A 25,672-nucleotide genomic window follows, 5' to 3' on the forward strand; every position below is an offset into this window, starting at 1 on the left:
GCCCCCGACGCACAGCCTCCCGCCGTCGCTGGAAGGTGACGACAGGGGCGGGGTCAAGCCGGAAGCGCTTCTCAGACCCTCTCCCCCTGGCCCGGCCCTGGGAAGTCGGCCCTCGGTCACCTCCCTGTCGCCTCACCTCGGGCCGAGCTCGCGTCGGGGAGCAGCTTCCACATGAATCCGGCCTCAGTGTCGGGCGACGTGCGGCTGTGCAGCCTCAGCTGCCAGTCAGGCGCGGCCCCGGAACCTGCGAACTGGCGGGCTCCGAGACGTGCCTGCTCGCGGACTGCGCCTGCGCAGGAGGAGGCGGCGGCGCCCGGTCGCCACCTGGTGGCGGGGAGGGGATGGCGCAGTCTCTAGGGAAGTGTGTTCGCCAATATTAGGTTATCTGCATTTTCTGGTTGTAAAGGGGAAATAGCTTTATAATTAACTACAAAGCAACATAAGGAAACTTCATACTTAAAGGACACTAACATACTAATCACTGAGTAGAAATAGAAAAAAGGCCTTCCACAACTTATGGGAAGCTCCTGGTAATTAAACCCCAACATGTTAGCTCCTCTGACTCAAACAGCCCCTCTGTTCAAATTGGAAGACAAGATAAGTTACGCTCAAGACTACATTCTTGCATACACCTCCTCTCTGCTGTTTTTTTTGGGGTGTGTGTGTTTTGTTTTGTTTTTTTACAACTCGGGTAATTCACACCAACAAGTCTCTAATTAGTAGAAAGTTTCCTTCCCCCTCCTCTTCAAACAAGCCTCTTTGGAACTCTTCCTAACTTTTACTCTAAGCATCTTTTACACGCTTGGGTGGAGATACTGATAAAGACATCTCCCTAGGACATCTGCCTTGGTTGTCTCCTGAAGAACAAACTACAACCCCCCTGATGTCCAATTTCAGCCCCACCCCCTTCCTTGTCACCTAGCAACAGCAGCCAAGGCGTTAAAAGGGGGAGCTGCTTTTGTTCTTTGCCCTTTTATGATTAGCAACGCACGGGCCCTTTTCCTTGGGGAAAGTAGAAATAAACTTCCTCTGTGCATCTGTCTCTTCTTGCAGTTGTGAATTCTTTCATAGTCCATATTACGGGCCCCAAAACCCTAACACCACTTACATATTCCATGGGTTTGCAGTTTCTTAAATTGCAGTCATTCCTTTGTATGGATCCTAATGATGGTAATGATGATTATGGTAAAGATAAGGATTTCACCGTTAACTTATTATTTTTATTCTTCTCCAAGTTCAAATCAACCTCTCCCAACCTCTGTTTCATAATGTTACACTTTCATCTAATCAGGAGCTGAATTCTTTCCACTTCCACTTGGACCTAACTGTTGTAGGCTCTGCTCCCAATCCAGGAGTCCCTAATCCTTCACCACCCTCCTGTGCCCATCCATTCCACAGCCTGCACCCCACATCCTGCACCCTAGAGCAGCGGTCGCCAACCTTTCGGACCTCACAGACCACCTGTGGTCCGTGGACCACCAGTTGGGGACCGCTGCCCTAGAGCACACTTGTGATCATATAAGTTCTGGTTTTTAAAAGTAAATGTATTCTGTAATGTAACAAAATGTATTGTAAGTTATAGTTAAATCTGTGTTCTATTGGCACAAGGATAGACAATAGGCAAATGGGTTACTATAGAAAGACCCAAAAAACATCCACTTGTATAATTTAATTTTTCAAAAGTAACAATACAGAGCAATGGTGCGAAGGCCTTGTGTTGTGTGGTTTTGTTTTCCAATCATGATCTGGGGGTATTGGTTAACACTACAGAAGATATGAAGACAGGCCCTATATTTCACAAACATACAAAAAAAACTCCGTATGGATAGTAGATCTAAATATGACAGTGAATATTTTTAAAGAAAATATGAGCAAGAATTAGCAAATCTTTTAAAAATAGAAAACAAAAAAGTGTGCCCCAGGCTGCAGAATCCCTAAATTTCACTGATTTTGTGGACCAAAACAATTTGTAGGGGTTTTCTTGTTACTTTTCTGGAGGATATACATGCTCACCACAGCCTCCAATACACTGTGGATCCAACCTGACTGGGGTTCCGGCCATGCCCCCGAGCCTAAGGGTGACGTCGTCACAGCACCCTACGAGGACACCGCCAGGCCGCCCGCAGCGCACCCGGGACAACTACAGAGAGCGAAGGATCGCGGAGAGCCCAGCCCCGCAGCACCTGCTCAGGCGAGCGGGGAGGCGCCGGGCAGCCACAGCCTAGTCCACCAGGCCCCAGCTCGGCCAGCACCTTCCGGCTCAGCCACGCCCCGCCTCCTCCACCGCGCAAGCCCCGCCCCGCCCTCAGACACGCCCCGACTCCGCCCCCGGTCTCAGACACGCCCCTGACCCCGCCCCCGGTCTCAGACACGCCCTGACCCCCGCCCTGGTCTCAGACACGCCCCCTAGCCCTGGCCCCGCCCCCGGTCTCAGCGACGCCCTGACCCCGCCCCCAGTCTCAGACTCGCTCCTTGCCCCGCCCCGGTCTCAGACACGCTCCTTGCCCCGCCCCGGTTTCAGACACGCCCCCTGGCCCCGCCCCCGGTCTCAGACAAGCCACTTGGCCCCCGCCCCGGTCTCAGCGACGCCCCGACCTCGACCTCGACCCTGGTCCTAGCCACGCCCCCGACTCAGGCCACGCCCTTGTTCACTGCCCTGCTCCGGGCAGCTTTTCCCGACGTGTCCTGCTCCCGCCATGGCGCTGCTGGGTCGGGTTTCCTTTGCTCGAGGTCGCGGTCCTCGGCGGGTAAGGCGGCGCTGGAGGGGGCGGCTCGGGGGGTCCCCGCGAGCACCCTGCTTGTGCCTGCCTCGGGGCGGCGTCCGGGGCCCGGGGCGGGGACGGGGGTCCTGGCGCGAGGAGTATGGGCCCGCCGCGGTTCTCAGGGTCGTCCCGTTCCCAGGCGTGTGCCAACTGGGACAAGGGGACCGAGCGCACGCGGCGGGTCACTGGCCGGAGCAGGCCCTTTCTTAAGAGGGAAACTCCATCTTGTGCTTCTGTGCGACTGAACATTAGTGCAGCCCTCGCTGGTTTGGCCCAGTGGACTGTGGACTGAAGGGACCCAGGTTCGATTCCGGTCAAGGGCACATGCCTGGGTCTCCTTCGGGCTTGGTCCCCAGTGGGGGGCGTGCAGGAGCAGCCAATCAAAGATTCTCTCTCATCATTGATGTTTCTATCTCTCTTTCCCTTTCCCTTCCTCTCTGAAATCAATAATTAAAAAACATTAATACAAACAAATTCACATAAAAAGAGGAAAAAAAGATCAGCACCCCGCTGTCGGACGCGGTGCTGGGCAGCGCGCACCGGTGCACCCAGGACCTCTGCCTGCAGACAGCGCGCCGGAGGGCGGGCGGCAGGGGCGGAGGGGCGGAGGAGCGGAGGAATGGAACCGAGAAAGGAGAATGTCCGATAGCCCCTCCCCCAACTAAACAAAACCCTGACTCAACCAACCCAAGAGGCCCGGGTCCCTGCCAGGCACAAAAAATAACCTGCCAGTGGGAGCACTTCTGACAGTTGGATAGAACGGGGCACCCTGGTGTTCTTTCTTGGAAAAGGACAAATCCCAAGTAAGGAGAACACACGAAACGGTCTGATGAGTCTCCCAAGTGACACAGCTTTCTTTGTAAAAGATCTGCTCAGGGCTGTGGCTTTGCTGATACCGGTTCCTCTTCCTGTGAAGATTTAGGTTATAGGTCGTAATCAGAGACACTAATTAATGGTTTCTGATTCCTTCTCATGTCAGTCCTCCAGCAGCCCTCTGGTGGAAAGTCTCCAACACCAACCGCCCAGAGTGTGGTAATAGCTCCCACACGCTGCACCCCAGCTCTCTGACACCATTAGACAGTGCAGGCTGAGGGAGAAAATGAACCCCTTTAAAAACTAATTGCAATCTGACAATTCTGAAATTCCTTTACTTAAGAAAAATGTTGAGAATGGGGGTTTGGAGGCAAGAAACCCTGTTGCGATGGGTGGTGGGTCCCTCCGTTTGAATTCCTGGGGTCAAACATCAGTGAAGCTGGAATTGTATGTGTGTGCAAATACAGCTTGAAACCCCTCATTTGAATATTTTTGTTACCAAGAACCAAGAGAAATGTTTCTTTTGTTACACATCCTATTTAAGAAGTACTGTGCTGCCCTAGCCGGTTTGGCTCAGTGGATAGAGTGTCGGCCTGTGGACTAAAGGGTCCTGGGTTCGATTCTGGACGAGGGCGTGTTTGGGGGTCACAGGCTCCTCCTGGCTCAGGCCCAGTCTCTGGTCAGAGGGCCTGCAGGAGGCAAGCAATTGATGTGTTTCTCTCACATCAATATTTCTCTCTGTCTTTCCATTCTCTCTAAAAATCAATGGAAAAATATCCTTGGGTGAGGATTTAAAAAAAAAGAAAAAGAGGTGCTGTGTTAAATTGTGTGGTTAGCTACAAAACAAACATTCAGAACTGGCTCTGTCCCTGGCCCTGGGGACAAAGATTTAAAAAATTGAATTAAAATCCTGCTCTCAGTTGTATTGAGGAAAACATTCATTTATCCACTTGTGTATCAGGAAATGCTAATTAAGTGCTTACTAAGTGTTGAGCATTCTTTGGTGTTGAAAAAGGTACCTCCTGTCATTGAGCCCCGTGTATTGTTTTAACCTAGGGATGCTGACCCATGAGTGCACCTTAAAATCAATTTGTGTAAGAGCAAGATCAGTCAGAAAAATAAACTGGAGTCGGTAGGAAGTGCCAGCCTCCATCTCGTGCAGTAAGCTCAAGTTCACTTTTCTTTTTAATTTGCCATTCTTCCTTTGTCAGTTCACTCTTTGGTATCTGTGATGCTTCTTTTTCTTTTGCTTTCATAAAAGTAATAACTTTACTATTTTTATGAAAATGATACCTGGTCAATATGAATTCAGGTGTTACAGTTAAAGAAATTTAAAAAACAACAACAATAAGGTGTTATGGTGACCTTGGGTGACTGTCATTCCAGATACCCGACTGCAGGGAAAAGGACTGGTGTCCGGGCATCATTCGGCTTGGATGTATCACATTTATTTTCCCCTTAGAACTAAACATCGGTTCATTGTCTTCTGGTACCGAATGTTGTTGGGAGAAGTGTAAGGCCGGCTGGATTTGCCCCCTTATTTGTGCTTCTCTTCTCTCTGGAAAGCCTAAGAAGTCTTTCTTTATACAGTTAAAAATTCCAGAATAAAAGCCGCGTGGAGGCAAGGATCTCATCTGGTTTGTTCGCTGCTGCATTTTTTAATAAGCACATTCCCAAGTCAAAATAAACCCCTTCAGGAGCAGGAGTTCTGTTTCTAACTAACATGACTAACAAAAAAGAGTCGTGTTAGTTTTGGCTCACGTGACAGGGATAAATAAGAGATGATCTGAATGAAAGGTCAGAAGGAGTGAGACTCCAGCTGAAAATTTCAAACTGCCTGCAAACTCCTCTCTGACTCCATCTCCCTGGATTGTGGAGGATCGGGAAGCATCTGCTCGGTGCACATCTAACTGCAGACAGGTAACTCACAAAAAGCGGCAAGTATCCCCTGCACACAGGGCAACTGCTGTTCCCAGGCCTCCCGTTCGTTGCTGTAAGATGTGTTATTACTCAGCAATGTAAGTCCAGCCTTGCTACTGGCAGCAGCTGCATAGCCCAGCCTCCGCACTGGGGCCAGGGGCCAGTTCACCGCCTTTTAGATTTGCTCGGCTGGGCCTTTGTGTTGCTGTGGCAAGAGGTCTGTGTTCTGCAGACGCTTAGCACATCTGGGAAGCCCCTAAGTTAAGGAGCCAGTGGAGGAGCGCAGACCTCAGCACAGAGCTGGAGCCTACATGGCTGGTGGGGAGCCAGAGCGAGGGCAGTTTGGGCTCCTTCATTTTGTGATGTTTACACACTGTCGGCATTAGTGGGGGTGTCCCTCCTTCGGCAGGGCTGTCCTCTGCCTCGGTGCAGTGGAGCATCAGCAGGTCTCCTCTAGCGGCCCCTTCCCCCTGTGACCCGTCCACGGTGGTCTGGGCAGTGAACAGAAGGCATGCATGGCACAGACAGTGCCTTCTAGCAGCTGGACAGAGTTCATCGGGAGGTGGTGACTGGAGGCTCACTGTGTGCATGGACTGTATGAGTTGCTTTGAGAATGCAAAGATATGCATTTTCCCAAAGTCATCCTTTGATAAATAAGGTTGTCCAGTCTTTACCAAGCTGCCATTTTTATGTGACATTTAAGGCCAAGTTCACTTATGGGAATATCAGTCGGGGTAAATTTGATCTGAAAAATATTTATTTTGACCTAAACCAACAGGTAGTTAGAAACTTTAAGAATGGATATGGTAATATTCCATTGTCTTATAAACATAGCTCACACTTAGTTGTGGAATAGAGAGTACTCATACTTCAAATAGGTCATGCGTCCTTACCATCACACTGCCTCTAGGCCAGTTTTCTTGCTACAATGCCATTTTCCTCTACCCTTCCTCTATTGTGAACTTGCATATGTGATTTGATTTTTTAAAACTTTTTGTTTTGTTTTGTTAATCCTCACCCAAGGATATTGTTCCATTGACTCTTAGAGAGAGTGGGAAGGAGAGGGAGACACAGAGCGAAACATCAATGTGAGAGAAACACATTAATTGGTTGCCTCCTGCACTCACCCTCACCAGGGCCTGCAACCAAGGTAAGTGCCCTTGACCGGAATCGAACCTGAGATCCTTCGATCTGGGGGCCGATGTTCTATCCACTAAGCCAAACCAGATAGGGCAGATTTTTTTTTAACCTAAAAAAAATAGTTTTATTGATTTTTAGAGAGAGAGAAACATCAATGCGAGAGTGAAACAATCGGCTGCCTCCTGCACACCCCCTCCTGGGGATCGAGCCCACAACCCCTGCATGTGCCTGACCTGAAGTGGAACCAGCGACCTTTCCGTGCATGGCATGATGCCCAACCAACCGAGCCACACCCCCCGGCCAGGGCTTGTTAACTTTTAAATGAAAAATGAATGAGCATATCAAGCACTCATCAGCACACAAGCATCAGCAGTGACTGTCCTGTAAGCCCCTCCCCTGGGAGGCCCTGCCATGAGCCCCAGTGGGTCTGTCTTCCTGGAGTCCAGGGCGGAGCCTTCACACTGGTGTAGGGAGGTCGTCATGCGACCCATTTTTATTTTATTTTATTTTCAACCCATTTTTAAAGAGGTTGAGGCTGAAAAGAAAGGAGGAGCAGAGGCCGGAGGTGACCGTGCTTGGCGAGGGTCAGGGTGCCGAGGGCTGGTTTCTTGTGGTCCTTCCAGCAACTTCTGTGCATATATCAACATGTGTATGAAGAGACCCTCATTAAAAAATCACACAAATGGAACATGTTGCTTAACAGAATTTCCTCAACAAGTAATTGTTGAGTGATTGTGTAAACAATATATATGTAACAATGTTTACATTAACGTGAGTTCTAGCTTTTAATAGATGCACCGGATTTTGTTATATGGCTGAGTCCTGATTGATTAATTATATTCCCTATGGAAATGCAGATTTGTTTTCTAGCCTTTCCTGTTACAAGCGATGCTTTAATGAATATGTTGGACTACTTTGAGCCCCTTGTATATCTGAGTCCCTAAAAAATAATAACAGTAATGAATTTTAGGATAAGTGTGTCAACTTTTGTAAGAGCCCACTGGGATTTCGATAGAAATGGAATCTGTAGATCATTTTCAATCCATGAACACAGGTATCTTTACAAGTCTTACACTGCTTTAATGAAATATATTAGTATTTTGTTCTTTTTGATGTGATTATAAATAGAATAGCTATTTTAATTTTATTTTTATCTTAATGGATATCTATGTAAGATTGGAGTCGCTCAAGGAATTAGGCGGACGCAGTGAGCAAGAGGGAGTTTATTAGAGGGAAGGGTGGGGGGGGATGGAGCCACAACCAGGGAAGGCTGGGACTCAGCCTCTGCTGTCCTTGGGGTTGAATTTTATGCGCCAAAACCGCAAGGGGCGGAGGCTGAGGGATGCAGGTGTCCTAGCTGATTGGAGGAGCTCTTGTCCTTCAGCCCTTTTAGTGCTGGCCGTGGAGGCTGTGGGCTACAGGCGCCGTTGTGATTGTTGTGATCGGTGGCCTGCTGTCTCGCCCTCGGTGCAGCTGCCTCCTGTTGAGTCAAATAGGGTGAACGCAGGCTGTTCCACGCAGTGAGGCTGGGGCCACTGTCTCGTTCGGGACTTTCTAGTCCGCCTGAGCCAATGTCCTCCCTGGCCTGTCACTTTGAACATTGCTTCTTTCTCCCCACAAATGAGTGAGTATATCTGTCAGAAAAATCCCCAATCGTGGAGCTGCTGGTTCAAAGGGTATTTATAATTAACATTTTGATAAATGTTGCCAATTGGCCTCTGAAGAAATTGTCCCAATGTATATCAACAGATTATAAGAGTGACTTTAATAAGCTGTTTCTTGTATCATGTATTATAAAATCTCTCAATAATCTGGTAAGAGAAAAAGGTATCTTCTTGTGCTTAAATGTGAGTATTTAGCTATAAGTGTGCTTGTATGTATTTTCTTTGTGTAGACTATCTTTTAAAGCTCTTTGCCTAGTTTTTCTATATGCAAATGACTTCTTAATACTCATATCAATAGATTGGATTTTTTCCCTTAGATGTAAACTAATTTCAAGATGCCGTTATTTAAAATCAATGGAAACAACTACTTTAACTTGTTGAAACCAGGGGAAAGAGCTAGTTTGAACTGCATGGCTGCTTAAGACTGGCTTCTCTGCTCTCCCCCAGCTCCGCTGGCGTTGGAGCCTGGCCATCCGTGTCACAAGCAAACAAACAAGCATGTGCTGAAAGAGGCCCGATCTTTGGTGCCAGAGACCCAGCCCAGAGGGAATGAGACCCGTCCGCCTTCCGGTGGCAGAGTCCAGGGCAGAGCCTTCACCCTGGTGCAGGGAGGGGGTCATTCGACCCATTTTTAAAGAGGCACCAGTTTTAAAGTGTCAACAGAGCTCCTGACACTTTGCTTGGTTTTGAAGGCTGACTCCGCAGGTTGAGAAAGAACGTGAGAGGTTGGGCTGAAAAGAAAGGAGGAGCAAAGGCCGGAGGTGACCGTGCTTGGCGAGGGTCAGGGTGCCGAGGGGTTGGGGAGCACAGATTACTTCCCTACCTGGGACCTGGTGGAGAGGACTGAGGCCATGTTGTCCAACAGCTCGAATGTCATGCTAATGAGTTAAATTTTTTAAAATATATTTTTATTGATTTTTAGAGAGAGGAAGGGAGAGAGAAACATGGATGTGAGAGTGAAACATCTATTGGCTGCCTCCTGCACATCCCCTATTGGGGATATACTCCACAACCCGGGCATGTGCCCTGACCAGGAATCCAACTGGCCACCTTTTCATGCATGGACAATGCCCATCCCACTGAGCCACACAGGACAGGGCTAATTTGTGTATTTTTAATTCTGGAGGACTTTTATGTTTTTGAGGAAAGGGATGTTAATGTGGAGGCCCAGGCAATCTATACTAATAAAAGCCTAGGTGGCCCTCGCACACAACATCATCACAAGATGGCCGCCACAAGATGGCCACTCTCACAGCAGAGGCAGGGCCTGGTGGCCGCTCCACGCCGTGAGGCCTGGGGGTCCTTCAGCTCCGTGCAGCATGGAGGAGGCGGGTCCCAGGAGAGGTGGCGGGTCACGGCAGGAAAGGGCAGTTATGGGCGATCGGGCTGGCAGGGGAGGGCAGTTGGGGGCGATCGGGCTGGCAGGGGAGGGCAGTTGGGGGCGATCGGGCCGGCAGGGGAGGGCAGTTGGGGGCGATCAGGTTGGCAGGGGAGTGGTTAGGGGCAATCAGGCAGGCAGGCAGGCGAGTGGTTAGGAGCCAGTGGTCCTGGATTATGAGAGGGATGTCTGACTGCCGGTTTAGGCCTGATCCCTTTGAATTTCATGCACTGGGCCTCTAGTTGTATATAATAAAAGGCTAATATGCAAATTGACCAAACAGTGGAACTGATCGCTATGATGTGTACTGACCACCAGGGGGCAGATGCTCAATGCAGGAGCTGCCCCTTGGTAGTCAGTGTGCTCTCACAGGGGGAGCACTGCCCAGCCAGAAGTCAGCTCATGGCTGGCAAGCGCAGCAGCGGCAGGAGCCCGCCTCCACCGCAGTGCTAAGGATGTCCGATTGATGGCTTAGGCCCGCTCCCTATGGGATGTCAGTCAGACATCCCCTGAGGGCTCCTGGACTGTGAGAGGGCACCAGCCAGGCTGAGGGGCCCCCCCTGAGTGCACGAATTTCATGCATTGGGCCTCTAGTAGTAAACAATGATGAGGAAATAGCTAAGCCAAGCAGTATTTAAATATTGACTTAGATCCACAACTTTACGAGGGTTTATGATTATGTGGTTTTTACAGATTTGAAACTGGATTTTCTTAATAATGTACCTAAAACATTAAACAGTGATGTTTACAGAAATGTTTTTACATGAAACTTCAGAAACTTTTCTATGGTGTAAAATTACACCATGATTCCCCCCTTCTTTCCTGTATTGGTTTCTTGGGTTTTTCTTAGACAAGGAGTCACCTCACCTGTCTCAGGTCTCAGAGGCCCTGTACCGTGGAGGCCCCTAGGGCCCAGGGCTCTCTGCAGGGGTGGGGGGTGAGGGGGGGGGTCTCAGCCAGGTTAAGGTAGACTTCACTGTTGGAACAGCTGAGTTTTATCTGAATTTTCCCAGTTTTGAAATATTGGCTTAAATTTTTAAAAACACAGGCAGGCCTAAGAAAAGACATGTGGTCTAGAGTCACCAATGTACCTATATTATAGTGTTTATTCTAGGCATTTTAGACAAGCCAAAATACTTAAGGAACTTAGGAATAAATCTCATTGGTCTCAGCCTTCATCCTGTAGAGAAGAGACAGACAAGACTCTCAGGATCGCACTCTGAGGGTGAGAAGCAGGGTTGCTCTCCCAGGCACTGACGGAGGGTGGGGAAGGGGGTGCGGTTTACAGGATGTAGGTGAGAGATGAGTGTGGGTGGGGAGGCAGGTGATGGCTAACCTTGTTTTGGGGAGATTTCAGAACTTTTAACTAAAATATAAATTTGTATTGCCAAAATTGGAAGACTTGGGTTAAGAATTTTAGAGATTTAAAGATCAATCTTGATAGGAAAGGTGGTCTTTCCATTCTCAAAAACAACTTATATCCAGAAAAACCACAGTGAGATTTGAAAACCCATAAAAAACTACTTTGTATTCACTTTTTAAGACTCAAGTGAAATAGCCAACATGCTGTTTCAGTTTATTCAGGATCCTTCTCTGTAGGAAGAAGAGATTAGATACAAGATCCAGTGAGGTCAGTTCATTTCTTTGAATCTTAATGTTGAAATCAACTTGCTTTTAAGCAGACAGATGGCTTGAATTTAATACTCAGCAGCATATATGCTGAGAATGATCAGAAGGTCATGTGGATTAAAGTAGCATGTCAGTTTCTTCACTTTTCATGGTGGGGAAAGGGAGTCAGGGTCAGTAGCCCTGACTGGGAATCGAACCGTGACCTGCTGGTTCATAGGTCAACCACTGAACTACACCAGCTGGGCAGGAATTATTTTTATCAAATGTGATTATTTTTATCTTTATAGCCTTTAACCTGCACATTAGGAAATTGAGAAATCTTTTAAATAAAAAAAGCAAGTTTGTATGCAAATATTTTGTTTAATTTATCTTTCATATAGCACCACATCAAATTACCCATACAAATCAACACTAAATAAGTACAGCCTGTGGGAAATGAGAACCCATTTTGTCATTATCACTTGGTAATGACAAACTCACCAGCCTACTCATGGAAATTTCCCGATTCATCATCCTAGTGGAATAGCTCTGGGCCGTGGCAGCCTCAGTCCCCCTGCCACTTAGGTGGAGAAGGATCACTGTGGGCTGCATGGATTTCATGCTCAGACAAAAAAACAACACATGGAGCCAAAGGAAAGAAACCAGAGTTGCACATGTATCTCCACCAATTATTTTATGCTCCTCAGATTTTGTCTTTTAATAATTTTTCCCTGACAATAAAATCAAATTATACTTATGGGACTATCACATGCCTTTGGCGTGATTATTGAGCTTAGTAGGAGCTCAGTGAGTGGAGAGAGGTGGCTCACAAGCGATGGCATCCACCATGTTGGAATCTTCCTTCTGCATCCGGGCCCCTCCTGTGCAATGGGGTAAAAGAACTGCCGGCTTCATGGGTGGGGAAGGTTGGTCAGTTTGATATCCAATTCTGACACGTGGGAAGCACCTAAGAGTGTTGCCTCTTTATTGTTTGTTATTTGCTCAACAATTAAAGTTTGTTTTTATAATTAAACGAGAGGCCGGTGCATGAATTCGTGCACAGGTGTGGTCCCTAGGTTTGGCCGGCAATCAGGGCCGATCAGGGCCGGGCCGATCGGGGTCTGCCAGCCAGGGGGAGGGACAGGGTACAGGAGGTTGGCTGCTGCCAGCCCCAAGGAGGGAGCCAGCCCTCGGCCCCCTGGGAAAGGGGCCGTGTCTGCCACCACCCACCTCTGGTTCCCTGTCCCAGCCCAGACCCCAAAGACAACGGTCGCCAGGCCTGGCATGGAAGGAACGGACTGTGCTGAGTGTCTGCCTCCTGGTGGTCAGTGTGCCATCATAGTGACTGGTCAACTGGTTTTTCTAGTTGTTCAGTTGTTAACGGTTGTTTAGGCTTTTATATATATACTAGGGGCCCGGTGCACGAAATTTGTGCACGGGGAAGGAGGGGTCCCTCAGCCCGATCTGCACCCTCTCCAATCTGGGAGCCCTCAGGGGATGTCCTACTGACGGCTTAGACCTGCTCCCCATGGTCCTCTGCTCTCTGCGGACCTGCCTGCTTGAGGCCACCGTAGGCCTGGTGTCTGCTCTCCGTAGGGGACTGCCTGTCCTTCGCTGCTGGGGTCAGGGGCAAGCAGCGCCCTGCTGTCTTCTCTCTGGCTCTCCACCGCAGGGGCAAGCAGGGCCCTGGTGTCTGCTCTCTGTGGGGGCCCTGCAAGGGACTGCTTGCCCCTCGCTGCCACAGCCAGTGGCAAGCAGGGCCCTGCTGTCTGCTCACTTGCTGCAGGGGACATTCCCGCCCCGTTCCTGGCCGCTTGGGTGTGCGCCAGCTTGGAGTGCCTGGGTCCTGGGGATGTTCCCACCCCAACCCCGCCGCTTGGCACCTGCAAGCGTAGGCCCGGCATTCCGGACTTCGGCCGCTCAGGGCCTATGCACAGGCCTACAGGCTCAGAGCGGCCTGGCTCCAGAGGACGCCTGTCCCTGTGACAGGGCTGTGGCGGGTTTCCCCTCCCGCTCCCAAGTGCTGTGGCGGGTTTCCCCTCAGCTCCCGGGCGCTGTGGCCGGTTTCCCCTCCCGCTCCCGGGCGCTGTGGCCGGTTTCCCCTCCCGCTCCCGGGCGCTGTGGCGGGTTTCCCCTCAGCTCCCGGGCGCTGTGGCCGGTTCCCCTCCCGCTCCCGGGCGCCGTGGCGGGTTTCCCCTCAGCTCCCGGGCGCTGTGGCCGGTTTCCCCTCCCGCTCCCGGGCGCTCAGGCGGGTTTCCTCTCCCGCTCCCGGGCGCTGTGGCGGGTTTCCCCTCAGCTCCCGGGCGCTGTGGCCGGTTTCCCTCCCGCTCCCCGGCGCTGTTGCGGGTTTCCCCTCAGCTCCCGGGCGCTGTGGCGGGTTTCCCCTCCCGCTCCCAAGCGCTGCCCATTCCCCTCCGAGCCGCTGCCCCTCCTTGCAGCCGCTGTGGCTGGGCTTGCCCTCCCACCTCCCACCTCCGTAGCCTTGGCTCCGTTTCTGTCCTCGAGGCCTCTACTTAGCTCCCTTCTGTACCTCTTGGCCTCCATGTTGTCCTCAGTCTTCCCTCGCAACTGGTATATGCAAATTAACCGCCATTTTTAGCTTCTATAATTGAAACATTGTATCTTTTGGAGCTGTTGCTTCAGGAGCTCAGAGCCAGGCGGCAGCAGGGGGGAACCTTGGCTTCCTCTGTCACTGGAGCAAGCAAGCCTCATGTTCCGCTTCCAGCTGCCTGGCTGCCGGCCGCCATCTTGGCTGACAGTTAATTTGCATAAGGATACGCTGATTAGCCAATCGGAAGGGTAGCGGTCGTACGCCAATTACCATGTTTCTCTTTTATTAGTGTAGATAGATGTGAGCAGATGGCAGTGGTTTCCTCAAGTAATGTGAGAGTGTGAGCTGTAAACTATAAGAGAGGGCAATGCAAATATTTTTTAGTTCAAAATGTTTTGGTCCTCCCCACCCTCCCATTTTAAATATAGCAGAGCCCTGGCCAGTGTGACTTGGTTGGAGCATCGTCTCATGCACCAAAATGTACCCATTTCAATTCCCAGTCAGAACACATGCCCAGGTTGCAGGCTTGATCACTAGTAGGGGGTGCGCAGGAGGCAGCTAATCGATGTTTCTCTCTCATTGATTTTTCCATTTCTCTCTTCCTCTCTCTCTAAAATCAATAAAAGCATATTTTAAAAAAGACAAAATAAATATAACAGAAATAGTTTATCTAAATTTATCATCCAGAAGGCTACATCGGAAGAGGCATTTGACTTAATAAACCTTATAAAGAACTTTTTATGATTGTCTTCAGTGATTCAAAGGCAGTATGTGATCTTTATCCAAAATATTTTTGTTAAAAGGCATATATGCTTTATGTTAGCTTTTTAATGATAAATTTAAGCAAAACACCCACCAATAATAAAGCTGGCATTTATAGAGTGCTTAGTGTGTGCTAAACAGTGTTGTAGGTATTTTACTTATATCAACTCATGAAATCCTCACAAGCATCCTGTGGTTCTGTTATTGTCTCCATTTGTAGAAGAAGCTGAGGCGCAAAGAAGTTACATAACTTGCTGACGGCTGTTCTACTGGGGAGAAAGTCCTGTGCTACGTCGTATCGCTCCAGAGCCCGTGCTTTTAACCAGGCCTCTATGTCACTAAACATTCCGATAGGAAAGAGTAAAAATTGATTAAATACAATGCCAACATGTTAGCAGGGAGTTGTGTTAATCCAAGAATTTGCATAATATTAAAGAGTTAGTGTTTTGAAGTTCACCTCTTATGCAAATTTCAATTCATTTTTTTCTCTTTTAGTTTTTCAGTTATGGAACAAAAATATTATATCAAAGCAGTGACGCTTTTCAGTCTAAATTCTTTCCACCCCTTCAAAAAGCGATGCTGCCACCTAACAGTTTTCAGGGGAAAGTGGCCTTCATCACCGGGGGAGGCACTGGCCTTGGCCGCGGGATGACCACGCTCCTGTCCAGCCTGGGGGCACGCTGTGTGATAGCCAGCAGGTGAGTCGCAGTGAGGTGCCTGAGGCAGCCGCTCCTGAGCCTCAGGATGGAAACAGTCTGCCAGAGTTGTTTGTTTTGCATCTTACCTGCTGTGACACATCTGCTCTGTTATTAAGTCAGTCTCCTTGGGAAGCCTGTTATAGCTTGAAGTAATGATGGATCCTGGAGCAGCTGATTAGTGCATTTCCCAGCCGCAGGGAGGGAACTTTTTTTGTACATGGAGGTGAAGCTGAAAAGTACCACGTCGAGGATGCTTTGCTCTCGGTGGGAGTGATTGTAGTTACTGCTTCAGAGGGCAGCTGTGTGTGGGGATGATGGGTATAGTCCTTCGTGTCCTATCAGATGGACGATATTTCACACACCTGTGGTTGTGATGACGGTGGGAAGGGTGAGGCCACGTGGAAGGAGTTTCTCAGAGGTCCGCCCTGGTTGTTCCAACTGTAAGTCTAGAGCTTGAGAGATGGGCAAAACCTCCCCTCTTCTGTTTTGAACAGTGCAGACATTGGGAGGAGGTAGTCACAGTGTGATTATAGCTGCTGTGCAATTTACAAGGGCCAAAGGAATTGCCTTTGATGAATGCAAATTGGCCAGACCGTTTTTGTTTTTGTTTATGCTGTAATATTTTTAAGTGTGGCAAACCCTTTTTTGAAACACTACATAACCTGCTGGGGCTGACCAGCCGACCCTGAGAGACAGATGTTTATTATTCTGACACACATTTCTGTGAAAGGGAGGGCTAAGGGACTGCTTGGCTAAAGGAACCAGACAGCTCCATTTGCCTGCCTCCTTAGGCTTTTATTGTAGCAACAGCTTGAACTAAAATGAACTGTTAGATATGATCAGCAGGGTAAGCATCCTTGAGAAGACACACGTCTGCAGTGTCCTTTAAGCAAGGACGTCTGAAGACTAAGCATACAGATTCCAGCAAACACCCGGGGCCCAGACTTGTTTGGAAAAGTCAAGGCAGGGCAGCCACCTTCAGCCAACTCCCGCTGGAGGCCCCGACCTTTTGGAGAATCCTCCTTACGGACATTCCAACCAAGCCCCGTGCTTCCCCACAATAATCGACACTCACGGTTACTTTTTATCTTTCTTTCAAGAGTACGAGGTCCTGAATGCACACAATGCACTATGTGCATCCATTTGGTCTGAAATCTACTCTCACAGAATCTAGTCTAGAGGGTGGTGTAGGCTTACATTTACATGGATGTGTTTTCTTTCTAAAGCAGCCTTGGGAACCGATATAAATGATTGTAATTAAGGAAAAAATCTTAAACCTATGAGCAGATATAAAATAACTGGTTTAAATGTAATTCAATACATTAGTATGTAAATTTGTTTGAATCAGACTTTTAGAAAAATGCATTCATTCAAACTGATTTATTTGTAGCTTTTGTATATTCTCAAAAATGCATCCCTTTAAGCTATAGACTGTCTTTGTGTTCTAATTTGTGGAATTAAAAAGAAAAAATATGTGACATCATTTTAGAACTCATGCAAAAGATACCGTGTGCTTGTTTTTAGGAAGATTGATGTTCTGAGAGCCACTGCAGAGCACATTTCTTCTCAAACTGGAAATGAGGTACATGGGAGAGGGTTGTTCAGCGCGACTCAGGAGTCTCCATAACCAACCTACGCGCGGTCTTGCTTCAGGCATCAGAGCAACACGGCTTCCTTTGTCTGTTACTTCGCAGGTTCGGGCGGTGCAGTGTGATGTGCGGGACCCTGACATGGTCCGCAGCGCCGTGTCGGAGCTGATCAGCGTGGCAGGCCTCCCTGACGTAAGCGTGGCGATGCGCCCGTGGGTGCGGGGGTCCCCGTGGGTGCGGGTGCGCCCGCTGACTCCTGCGATGCGGTGCGCAGTGCCGCGGCGCCGCTTAAACAGGCCCGATCAGAACCGCTGCTGCCAGGCCTTCGGGCGGTCCACAGAGCAAACCGCACCTCCCGCTATTCATCGGAGTGTGACCACCCAGAGCCCTGGGCCGGAGCACAGTGTAGCTTAAAGGGCTCTTGGTTGCCTAATGACCTTGGTCGTGTCTGTCGTGGAGAATAATACAAACAAGGAGCCCACAGGCCCAGGCTTCTCGGTTCACCTGGGCGGGCTCTCAGGCTGCGGGGGGTGGGGGTGAAGGTAAGGGGTGGGCGCCCCCGCTCCCGAGGAGGCTCTTAGGTTACAGACAGCAATGGTACCGACTGCCCCGGAGCGAGGCAGGGCCTGCACAGGCAGAGGAGACACAGGTCAGCAGCAGGAGTGTCTCTGGGTGAGTGAAGCTGAAATTAAAGGTATTGTAACTGAGATCCCTTGAAGTAAAGTAGTCACATGGTAGGTGTTCACCTCTATTTATGTCCTCAATAACAGACTGCACCCTGGTTTTGAGAGGAGAAGTAGGATTCAGAAATTTGGAAAATGACAGGAGGTTTTCACAGGCTCAATCTCGGTGTTCCCAGCAGACTGGTCTTACTGTGTTCGTCGGGTAACACGTTTCGGGGTGACGACCCTCATCAGGTCTCTGACTGCCTTGCTCCTCTGCTAGGTTGTGATAAACAATGCAGCGGGCAACTTCATTTCTCCCACGGAGAGACTGTCCCCCAACGCCTGGAGGACCATCACCGACATAGTCCTGAACGGCACGGCCTTTGTCACCCTGGAAGTGGGGAAGCAGCTCATTAAGGCACAGCGAGGTGGGACTGCGCGTCTCCCCGTCCCCAGCCGCCGTGCGTGGGCTTGTGGGCAGCCGGGTGGACAGAAGTCAGGGCAGTGTCCACCCCGGGACAAGGTTGTCTCACGGAGAGGAGGGTCCTCCCTGTGCTGGGGTGAGCTGGGTCCGTGTCAGGAGCATTGGGCCATGGGAGTGGCCAGCTCTCCCTCGATGACCGTCTGGCTGAGCTGGGTTTTCAGAGGTGGTCGGAGCGGGGAGGGAGAGCGGGGGATGGGGGAAGGCACGCTGGGTGTAACTGGCACGTTGCCAGGGGAATTGGTGTTGATTCGGAAGGAAACAGTTATTTCCTTTGGATCTCTCGAAAGTGCCTCATGAGGGAGGAATGGTTGGGAAGGTTATCGCAACCCGGCAGGGGAATGGGGGTGGCCAAGAGGAGGGGACCACTGGAGGCTGGTTTCTTCTTGCACGTGGACGGATGGATGCGGGATAATTCAGGACGTTAGAAGATCAGGCCTTACTGGGCAGATGAGGGTTCTGCGTGGTGAGTGGGCGGGTGAGGGCAGCCATGGAAGGCTGAGGGCTGTGGGTTTACAGGGGCTACTAGGAAGACATTTGCGTTTAGTTTGGGGAGGGGTGTGGGGACAGACAGCAGGTGCTGGAGAGGCCTCAGCTGCCTGTGTGTGTGCACAAGTCTATGTGTGTGCATGTGTGTGCATGTGTATGTGTGTGTGTGTGTGTGTGTGTGTGTGTGTGTGTACATGCTGAGAACTCCTGCACGTACTCCTGCACGTTCTCCAGCCGTCACTGAAATTCAAACCCAGGCCACCCATTCCCCCACACAAAGGGGATGTGATCTAGGTTGGAGTTGGAGTGATTTTTATTTTTTACTTTATTTTTCAGAAAGGATGGGTGATGGGGGACGGGAGACAGCACCTGGGCTGAGCCCTCTCTGTCCCTTCTGCCCCAGACCCTTGGTCTCTGGGCCTCTTCTCCCTCCACCGGACCTTCTCCTCATCTCACTCATCCCCCCTCGGCCCTCTTCTCTGTTCTCGGTTTCTCCCCGCCTCCGTCTCTCATCACTGTGTTTCTTGTCTCCCTGTCTCTCTTACACTTCAGCCACCCGGTGAGCCTGCCTTCTCTCTGACTTTCCTTTCTTCTCTCATTAATGTCTCATTTAAAAACAGACTCGGATCTATTTTTATTCCTCACATTGGATTAAAATTCTATGGGCTTCATTAAAAATATATTCGCTAAAACTTTTCAAAGGATGGAAGCCCGTTTTTACTCTTCCAAGATTCCTGTCGGTCATAGCTGGGTGCGTGAATGGTTTCACGGCCTGGCTCCACGGCCTGTGGAGCTCAGCGCACAGGGTCTCTCTGGGCGGAGCCCCAGCCCAGGAACGCGGGTGTGGTGGCGTCTGAACATGTCAAAGTGTGGGACCCCGGGGTCCCGCGAGAGCAGCAGGCTGGTGACCTGTGAGCAGAAGCATCGAGGTGGTTGGGCCGAGGCGGGTGGGAGGCGAGGGCGCTGGCAGCTGGAGGGCACGGCTGGCAGACGGGACTTGGGGAGGCCGTGCCTGAGGGCCAAGGACTGTGGCCTGAGCGGGGCTGGGCAGCATTGGGGATGTGGCAAAAGTAGGTTTCTAAGCAAAATTAACAATACTCAACAAGCAAGAGACAGGAAACTTCTGAAGACACCCCGGCACGGTCAGCGAGGGCACGGCTTCTTTGGGGAGGGACATAGAAAGTACCACACTGCGACCTACTCATCACTAGGCTATCGTGGTCAAGTGTGAATAGCAGTAAACAGTGAGAAAAAGAATACCTCATTTTATTAAAGAGCTGAGAGAACTTGCAATGAGGGAAGACTGACAGAGAGACTAATATGGGGTGTTATTTAAGAATTAGTCACAAAGGACATGGGCAGGATAAATACTGAATGTTTGATCCCTAGATCAAAAGAAAGGAGCTAAACCTTACAGTCTCACCTCCATAAGTCTGCTACCCGCCGGCACTGTCCATGGTTATCGAGGTTTCGCCGACGTGTGCCCTGCACTGCACGCACACGCCCGTGACTGCCCTGTGCCTTCGAGCTGTTCCTCCAACCCACTCCTTCCCACCGGCCCCCAGCCTCCTCCCCGCAGTCTGGCTGTGTATCTGTGAGTCTGTTTCGGTTTTGTTTGTTTGTTGTTTTGCTTGTAGACTCCGCATGCACAGGAAATCACATGGCATTTGTCTCTCTCTGTCAGACTTATTTCACTCCGCATAAGACCAGTGACTAGGCCAGGACTTCCAGCCCGTGTGCCGCCAGGGCTTTACAACGTGACTGCCTGACTATGTGGTCAGGCACTGGCTTCTTTCCCCTAAGGCTTAGGTTGTCCGATAGAACAGTGACAACAGCCAGCACAGCAGTAGCCATCCTGTGTGAATTAATCAAAATTATACCTTTTTTTTTTGTCAGACCAGCAAAAATGTAATATATTTTTTGCTGTGTTGTAGAATTTTAATAATTAGTTTGTGTGCCATGAGATGAAAAAGGTTGAAAATTGCTGCTCTAGGCCATCCATAGTGTTGCAGATGGTAAGATTTTATTCTTTTTAATTCTGATTAATATTCCATTGTCTCTATGTGCCACGGCTTCCTTATCCAGGTGTCTGTCCACTTAGACGGCTTCCACATCGGCTGTGATCAGTAGCACTACATGAACACAGGGTGTTTGTCTTTTCGAATTAGTGTGTTCATTTTCTTCAGATATATTCCTAGAATGGGAGTCACTGGGTCACATGGGAGTTCTATTTTTAATTTTTTGAGGCGCCTCCATACTGTTTTCCAAAGTGGCTGCACCAGTCTGCACTCCCACCAACAGAACGTGCAGAGGCCCCCTTTCCCCGCACCCGCCAGCACTTGTCTTGCTGATGGTTGGCAATCGCCATTCTGCAGGTGTGAGGCGGTGCCTCCTTGTGCCTTCAATTTGCATTTCCTGGATGGTCCTGACACTGAGCATCGTTCATATGTCTGTTGGCTTTCTGTGTCCTCTTTGGACAAAGGTCTCTGCCCATTTGTTAATTGGGTCGCTGGTTTGGGGGTTAAGTTATATGAGTTCTCTATATATTTTGGATATTAACCCCCCATTCGACATGTCCTCTGGGAATATCTTCTCCACTCAGCGGCTGTCTTTTCGTCTTGCTCACGGTTTCCTTTGCTGTGCCGACGGTTTCGTTCGATGCAGTCCCCCAACGTTAGTTTTGCTTTTGCTGCCCTTGCCGAGGAGACACGCCCAGAGAGACGCGGTGAGAACCTGCGGATGTAGCTGCTAACTGTCCTTTCCATTCCAGGAGCAGCATTCCTCGCCATCACCACCATCTACGCGGAGAGCGGGTCGGGCTTCGTGGTGCCCAGCGCTTCCGCCAAGGCCGGGGTGGAAGCCCTGAACAAGTGAGTCACCCGTGCCGCTCGGCCGCTAGGCCACGTCCTCGAACCCCTCCCTCCTCCCGTGGAGCATGCACTACCCTGTCCACGCAGGACTGAGCCCAGAGCGAGGCCCCTCCGCACAAGGTTTCCGCCGGCGCTGGCGCTGGGCGTGGCTCTGGGCACTGGGCCTGGCACTGGGTGCTGGGCGCTGGGTGTGGCTCTGGGCTCTGGGCATGGTGCTGGGCATGGCGCTGGGTGTGGCGCTGGGCGCTGGGTGTGGCGCTGGGCGCTGGGCATGGTGCTGGGCATGGCGCTGGGTGTGGCGCTGGGCGCTGGGTGTGGCACTGGGCGTGGCGCTGGTCGCGCAGAGGTGGGAGCTCTGCAGCTGGGCCACCGCTGGCCTTTCCCTCGGCCTTCGCACGGGGCAGTCACAGCGCCGGCGGCGGGGTGTGGTCTCTGCAGGCCCTGAGGGTGGGTATTGTTATTTTCAACATGGCGTCTAAATGTCGTGTTGTTGTAATTTTCAGGTCTCTTGCAGCGGAGTGGGGTAGATATGGGATGCGATTCAACGTGATTCAACCAGGGCCCATAAAGACCAAGGTGGGTCTGCTTGTGGCCTGTGAGTGTGAAGGTGACGCCGGGGTCTGTGCTGACGGTGTGGGGGGCCGTTCGGGGAGGCCTGCGTCCCGAGCTGGTCGGGGAGGGGTTCGCACTCTCCAGGCGGAGAGACGGGCAGGAGGCAGGCCGCCCGCGACTCAGTGTCTCATCTCCTGAGAGCTTTCCTGCCATCAGTTGTGGCATTTTGTCTGATTTGCTTCAGTGCTCTGCTCCATCTTATAGTTCTTAATTTTTACTGTTTTAAAGAGTCTGACTTTGACTGCTGTTTAAAAGAATAAGGGGATTGTGAGGTGCTGTGGGGATTACCTGGAGGCCTGGGCCAGTCTAGGGAGCACTGCTCTGACCCTCGTCTGGGCCTGTTTACTCCCCAAACTCACTGCGCGCCGCCGGTGAGCCCCTCTGGCTAACGCGCTCCCTCGCCACCCCGGTGCGGCGCCCTCACACCGGCTCCCACGGAAAGCAGGGACTTAAGCCCGGTCTGGATGTAGTTTGGAGACTGAGGTGAAGCTCGGTAACTTGTTCCAGGTGTCGAAACACGTGGGGCGATGATGCTAAGGAGTCTTTGGGTTGTAGGCGGTTCGGGGTGTTAAATGTTAACACAGAAATAAATGGCTGTATTGGGTATTATGCAGTTTCAAGGGTGGAAAACGCTCAGGACAACCGCCTGAGTGTGTGCAGTGTCATTGAATAGCTCGTTTGGCAACTCGAAAGCTTATGTCCAAGCACGTGCCCAGGTGGCCCTGTGCTCAGCCCTCTCCTCACGGAGCTTCCTCCAGGGTCTCCACCCAGGAAGGACCTCTGCGTTTTACTATTTACTCAGCATTGATTGAGTGCCTACTTTGTGCAAAGGTGCTGAGGAAGCTGAGAAAGATCCAGAAGCATCTGCCACAGTGTTTGTAGTGAGGTGCGAATCACAAGCATGTCCTTTTAAAGAGGAAACCACAGAATAGAAGCTCCCGAGTGAGTGCGGTGGAGCGGGGCTGGGCCGGCGCCCTCTGTGTCCCGGGTGCGTCACACCTGCCCGGGTGGCGGCGGCTCCCGGGAGCAGCCTGTCACCGAGGACGGGTCCCCTCCAGGCTCCGGGGCAGCAATCACCCCGTCTGCTCCTCGGCATCCCCGGAGGCAGGGGCTGTTGGCGATGGACAAGCTGCACCGCGCTTTCCTCTCTCTGGGTCTACTTGTTCATATCCCTGCACACTTGTTTTCTTCTTTCCTCTTATTTGAGAAGAAAGGAGAAGAAAAGGAGTGTCCTCTTAAATATGTGCTATTTGAGGCATTTTCTGTGTTTGCTAAGCCATGCGACAGGGGCCCCAGCCCCACCTGGGCTCGTGCGCATCAGAGGGCAGTCCTAGCCTCTCCTGGGGGCGCTTGGTGATGGTGTGAGGCAGCCGCGATAGGCGTCCTGATTTTACAGCTGAGGAAACAGGTTAAAAAGGTTATACTCTCAGGTGATTTTTTTTAGGTCAATATGAGACAAAATGATCTCTTTTGAACTAAAGTTATTGTGGAAGAATTTGGCAAAATTATCTGTTGCTTACAAAGCCTAAGGCATGAACAGGTAGCCCTAGTAACATGCCACTTCATGCCAGTTTGCTCCTTCAGTGGGAAAGGCGTGGCATTAAAAATGCATCCTGATGATTTCCTTTATCGCCAAGGGTGCCTTCAGCCGCCTGGACCCGACCGGAGCGTTTGAGAAGGAGATGGTGAACAGGATCCCCTGCGGCCGGCTGGGGACCGTGGAGGAGCTGGCCAACCTCGCCGCCTTCCTGTGCAGCGACTACGCTTCCTGGATCAATGGGGCCGTAAGCACGGAGGCCTCCTCACGCTGGGAGGGGGAGGCGGAGGGAGGCACATTGTGGAACCGATCCTAATGATCTTGAATACGAATGTGGCTGAAATCGTTACTTAGCTTTAAATAATATCAAGTAGTAATATACATTGCTCAGCCTATGGAATCAATTTATTGATAAATTCATTTTATTAATTAAAAATTACTCTGGTAGACGGGCCTTTAAGATTGGGTACAATTTGAAATTGTAGAGATGGTGGAAAGAAGATTCTAAAGAAAATAAATCAATTTAGGTTTAATCAAGTCTGTCTTTAAAATTTGGCATTTGATTGAGAGACCTAAGGATGAGAAAGTGGCTAATGATTCAGAAACTTGAGAAAGGAGTTGATTTCAGAGTTTTTATTTTTTATTTTTAGGTCATTAGATTTGATGGTGGGGAGGAAGTATTTATCTCAGGAGAATTCAACAGCCTGCAGAAGGTAATGCCATTTCGTGGATATCATCTGCTATTAGCAGCTGGACGCTGAGCTCTCACATGTGAGGACACGTTAAGCTGCCCTTTCTTTTCTTGTCAGGTCACCAAGGAGCAGTGGGACACCATGGAAGAGCTGATCAGGAAGACAAAAGGCTCCTGAGACACCCTGGCCTGCCTCTGGGTTACCGTGGAAACGACACAAACTGCCTATACTCTTTTGAATATTTTCAAGTCTAATAAATTGTTAATTAACAAACATTCACTGAGTGTGTGCTGTGTACCAGGCCAGTGGTAGGTAGGCATTGTATATTCAAGATTCATGAGATGGGATCTGGTTCCTTCAAAATTATTTTAAACATGAAAAAGGGGGGAGTGAGTGAAGGCTCTGACAGAGGTGAGGCGTGCGAGGCAGTGGGAAGCACCGGGAGGCCGGGCTGGCAGGTAAATCGGCCTGTAGGGATGGGGCCTGAGAGGAAGGCAGTCGAGGTCGGGGGGGCCTAATGGACTCTGCCGTCTGCTTGTTGCCTTTCCATGGGCCTGCGAGTCTTCTTTGGGTCGCTCAGTATTCATTCGGACACATCCCTTTGTAGCTGGCTTTCTGTTCGGTGTCTGACTGATCTGCAGCCTTTGCCCTTAGAACTCACTGGCCGCCAGGATAGACACCCCTGAAGAGTGAGTTCTGGTGGGTGATGAACACACTCCCAGGGGCCCTGTGTGGGGAGGTGACTCATCTCCTCCAGAGTTCAGAGATGGGGACCCGGGAGGCCGCTTTCCGTCCCCGCCTCAGAAGAAAACCAGATTCTCTGTAGGAAGACGCTCAGAGCTTAGAAGTGTCCTTGTGTATCATTTTTATTTAAGTTCGTATTTGCCTTGACGGATTTGTCATCCTGAGAATCAAATAATAAGAAAGCCACAGCCTCAAGTCTCTGCTGCTATAATTTCGAGCTTATGTTTTAAAAGGACTGTTTTGCTTTCCTAGGAATGGCTCAGTCATGCTCAGCAGCTGCCTGTCCCCTCGGCCCCGCTCCCAGGAGGGCCCCGCTTCCCGCTGCAGTTCCTCCGAGGGGAGGGTGTCGCACGTGAGGCGTGTCCGCAGCCGGGTGTGCTCTATTGGGGAGAAGTGGCTCGCCATCCCCCGCACCAGCTCTGGCCCTGGGCGCCCCTTCCCTCCTCTCACCATCGAGGTGCCGCCTCCACGGTGCACGTCCTGACCTCCTGAGACTGGTTAGCGTGGACAAGGTGAGAATACACAACAATAGGCAGGGCGAGAACTCACTCCCAAAGAGGGCTCTGTCAGTCCTTTCAGACACTCTTTCCGCCTCGGCCTTTTCATTGAATTCTTATTGATATGAAAGTTATCGTTTGTCTAACTGACAGGCAAGGCCTCCTGGGTGCCCGCTCTGCAGGTCTCCTGGCGGGAACCA

General features: G+C 50.6%; 2 protein-coding genes across 7 annotated transcripts in view; one reads left to right on the forward strand and one right to left on the reverse strand.

Moving 5' to 3' along the window:
• Positions 1–289, reverse strand: part of NBN (nibrin) — a 47,655-nt gene extending 47,366 nt beyond the window's left edge. Inside the window, exon 1 of one of the 3 annotated variants that reach the window (XM_014445954.2) lies at positions 137–289. In XM_014445954.2, coding sequence (XP_014301440.1) covers positions 137–173 — 37 coding nt within the window. In that variant the 5' untranslated portion in view covers positions 174–289. The remainder of the gene's footprint in view (positions 1–136) is intronic. The other 2 variants (XM_014445952.2, XM_014445951.2) reach the window with 2 other exon arrangements.
• Positions 290–2,604: 2,315 nt separating this feature from the next.
• On the forward strand, positions 2,605–24,506 carry DECR1 (2,4-dienoyl-CoA reductase 1). 4 transcript variants are annotated; one of them, XM_023744832.1, is made up of 11 exons: positions 2,670–2,747; positions 4,632–4,736; positions 15,094–15,296; positions 16,821–16,878; positions 16,991–17,077; positions 17,831–17,978; positions 21,291–21,390; positions 21,894–21,966; positions 23,640–23,786; positions 24,190–24,252; positions 24,349–24,506. In XM_023744832.1, exons 3-11 carry the CDS (start codon positions 15,175–15,177, stop codon positions 24,406–24,408), a joined length of 858 nt encoding a protein of 285 aa, XP_023600600.1. In that variant the 5' UTR covers positions 2,670–2,747; positions 4,632–4,736; positions 15,094–15,174; the 3' UTR covers positions 24,409–24,506. The 4 variants fall into 4 exon arrangements, with proteins under 4 accessions (XP_023600599.1, XP_006103606.1, XP_006103605.1 ...); XM_006103543.3 differs by lacking the exon at positions 4,632–4,736 and having other exon boundaries at positions 2,612–2,747; XM_023744831.1 differs by lacking the exons at positions 4,632–4,736; positions 24,190–24,252; positions 24,349–24,506 and adding an exon at positions 19,910–20,114 and having other exon boundaries at positions 2,605–2,747; positions 23,651–23,785.
• The last annotated feature ends 1,166 nt before the right edge of the window (positions 24,507–25,672 follow it).

Source organism: Myotis lucifugus, unplaced genomic scaffold (assembly GCF_000147115.1).
Source record: "Myotis lucifugus unplaced genomic scaffold, Myoluc2.0 scaffold_490, whole genome shotgun sequence".
Classification (NCBI taxonomy): Eukaryota; Metazoa; Chordata; class Mammalia; order Chiroptera; family Vespertilionidae; genus Myotis; species Myotis lucifugus.

What these genes read in the sequence shown, in the direction of transcription:
- DECR1 (XM_006103543.3), top strand. Translation starts at nt 2,697, where the DNA reads ATGGCGCTGCTGGGTCGGGTTTCCTTTGCTCGAGGTCGCGGTCCTCGG. An exon ending in CTTCTCAAACTGGAAATGAG is followed by an intron (nt 16,879 to 16,990) that starts GTACATGGGAGA and finishes GTTACTTCGCAG; the next exon opens with GTTCGGGCGGTGCAGTGTGA. An exon ending in AATTCAACAGCCTGCAGAAG is followed by an intron (nt 24,253 to 24,348) that starts GTAATGCCATTT and finishes TTTTCTTGTCAG; the next exon opens with GTCACCAAGGAGCAGTGGGA.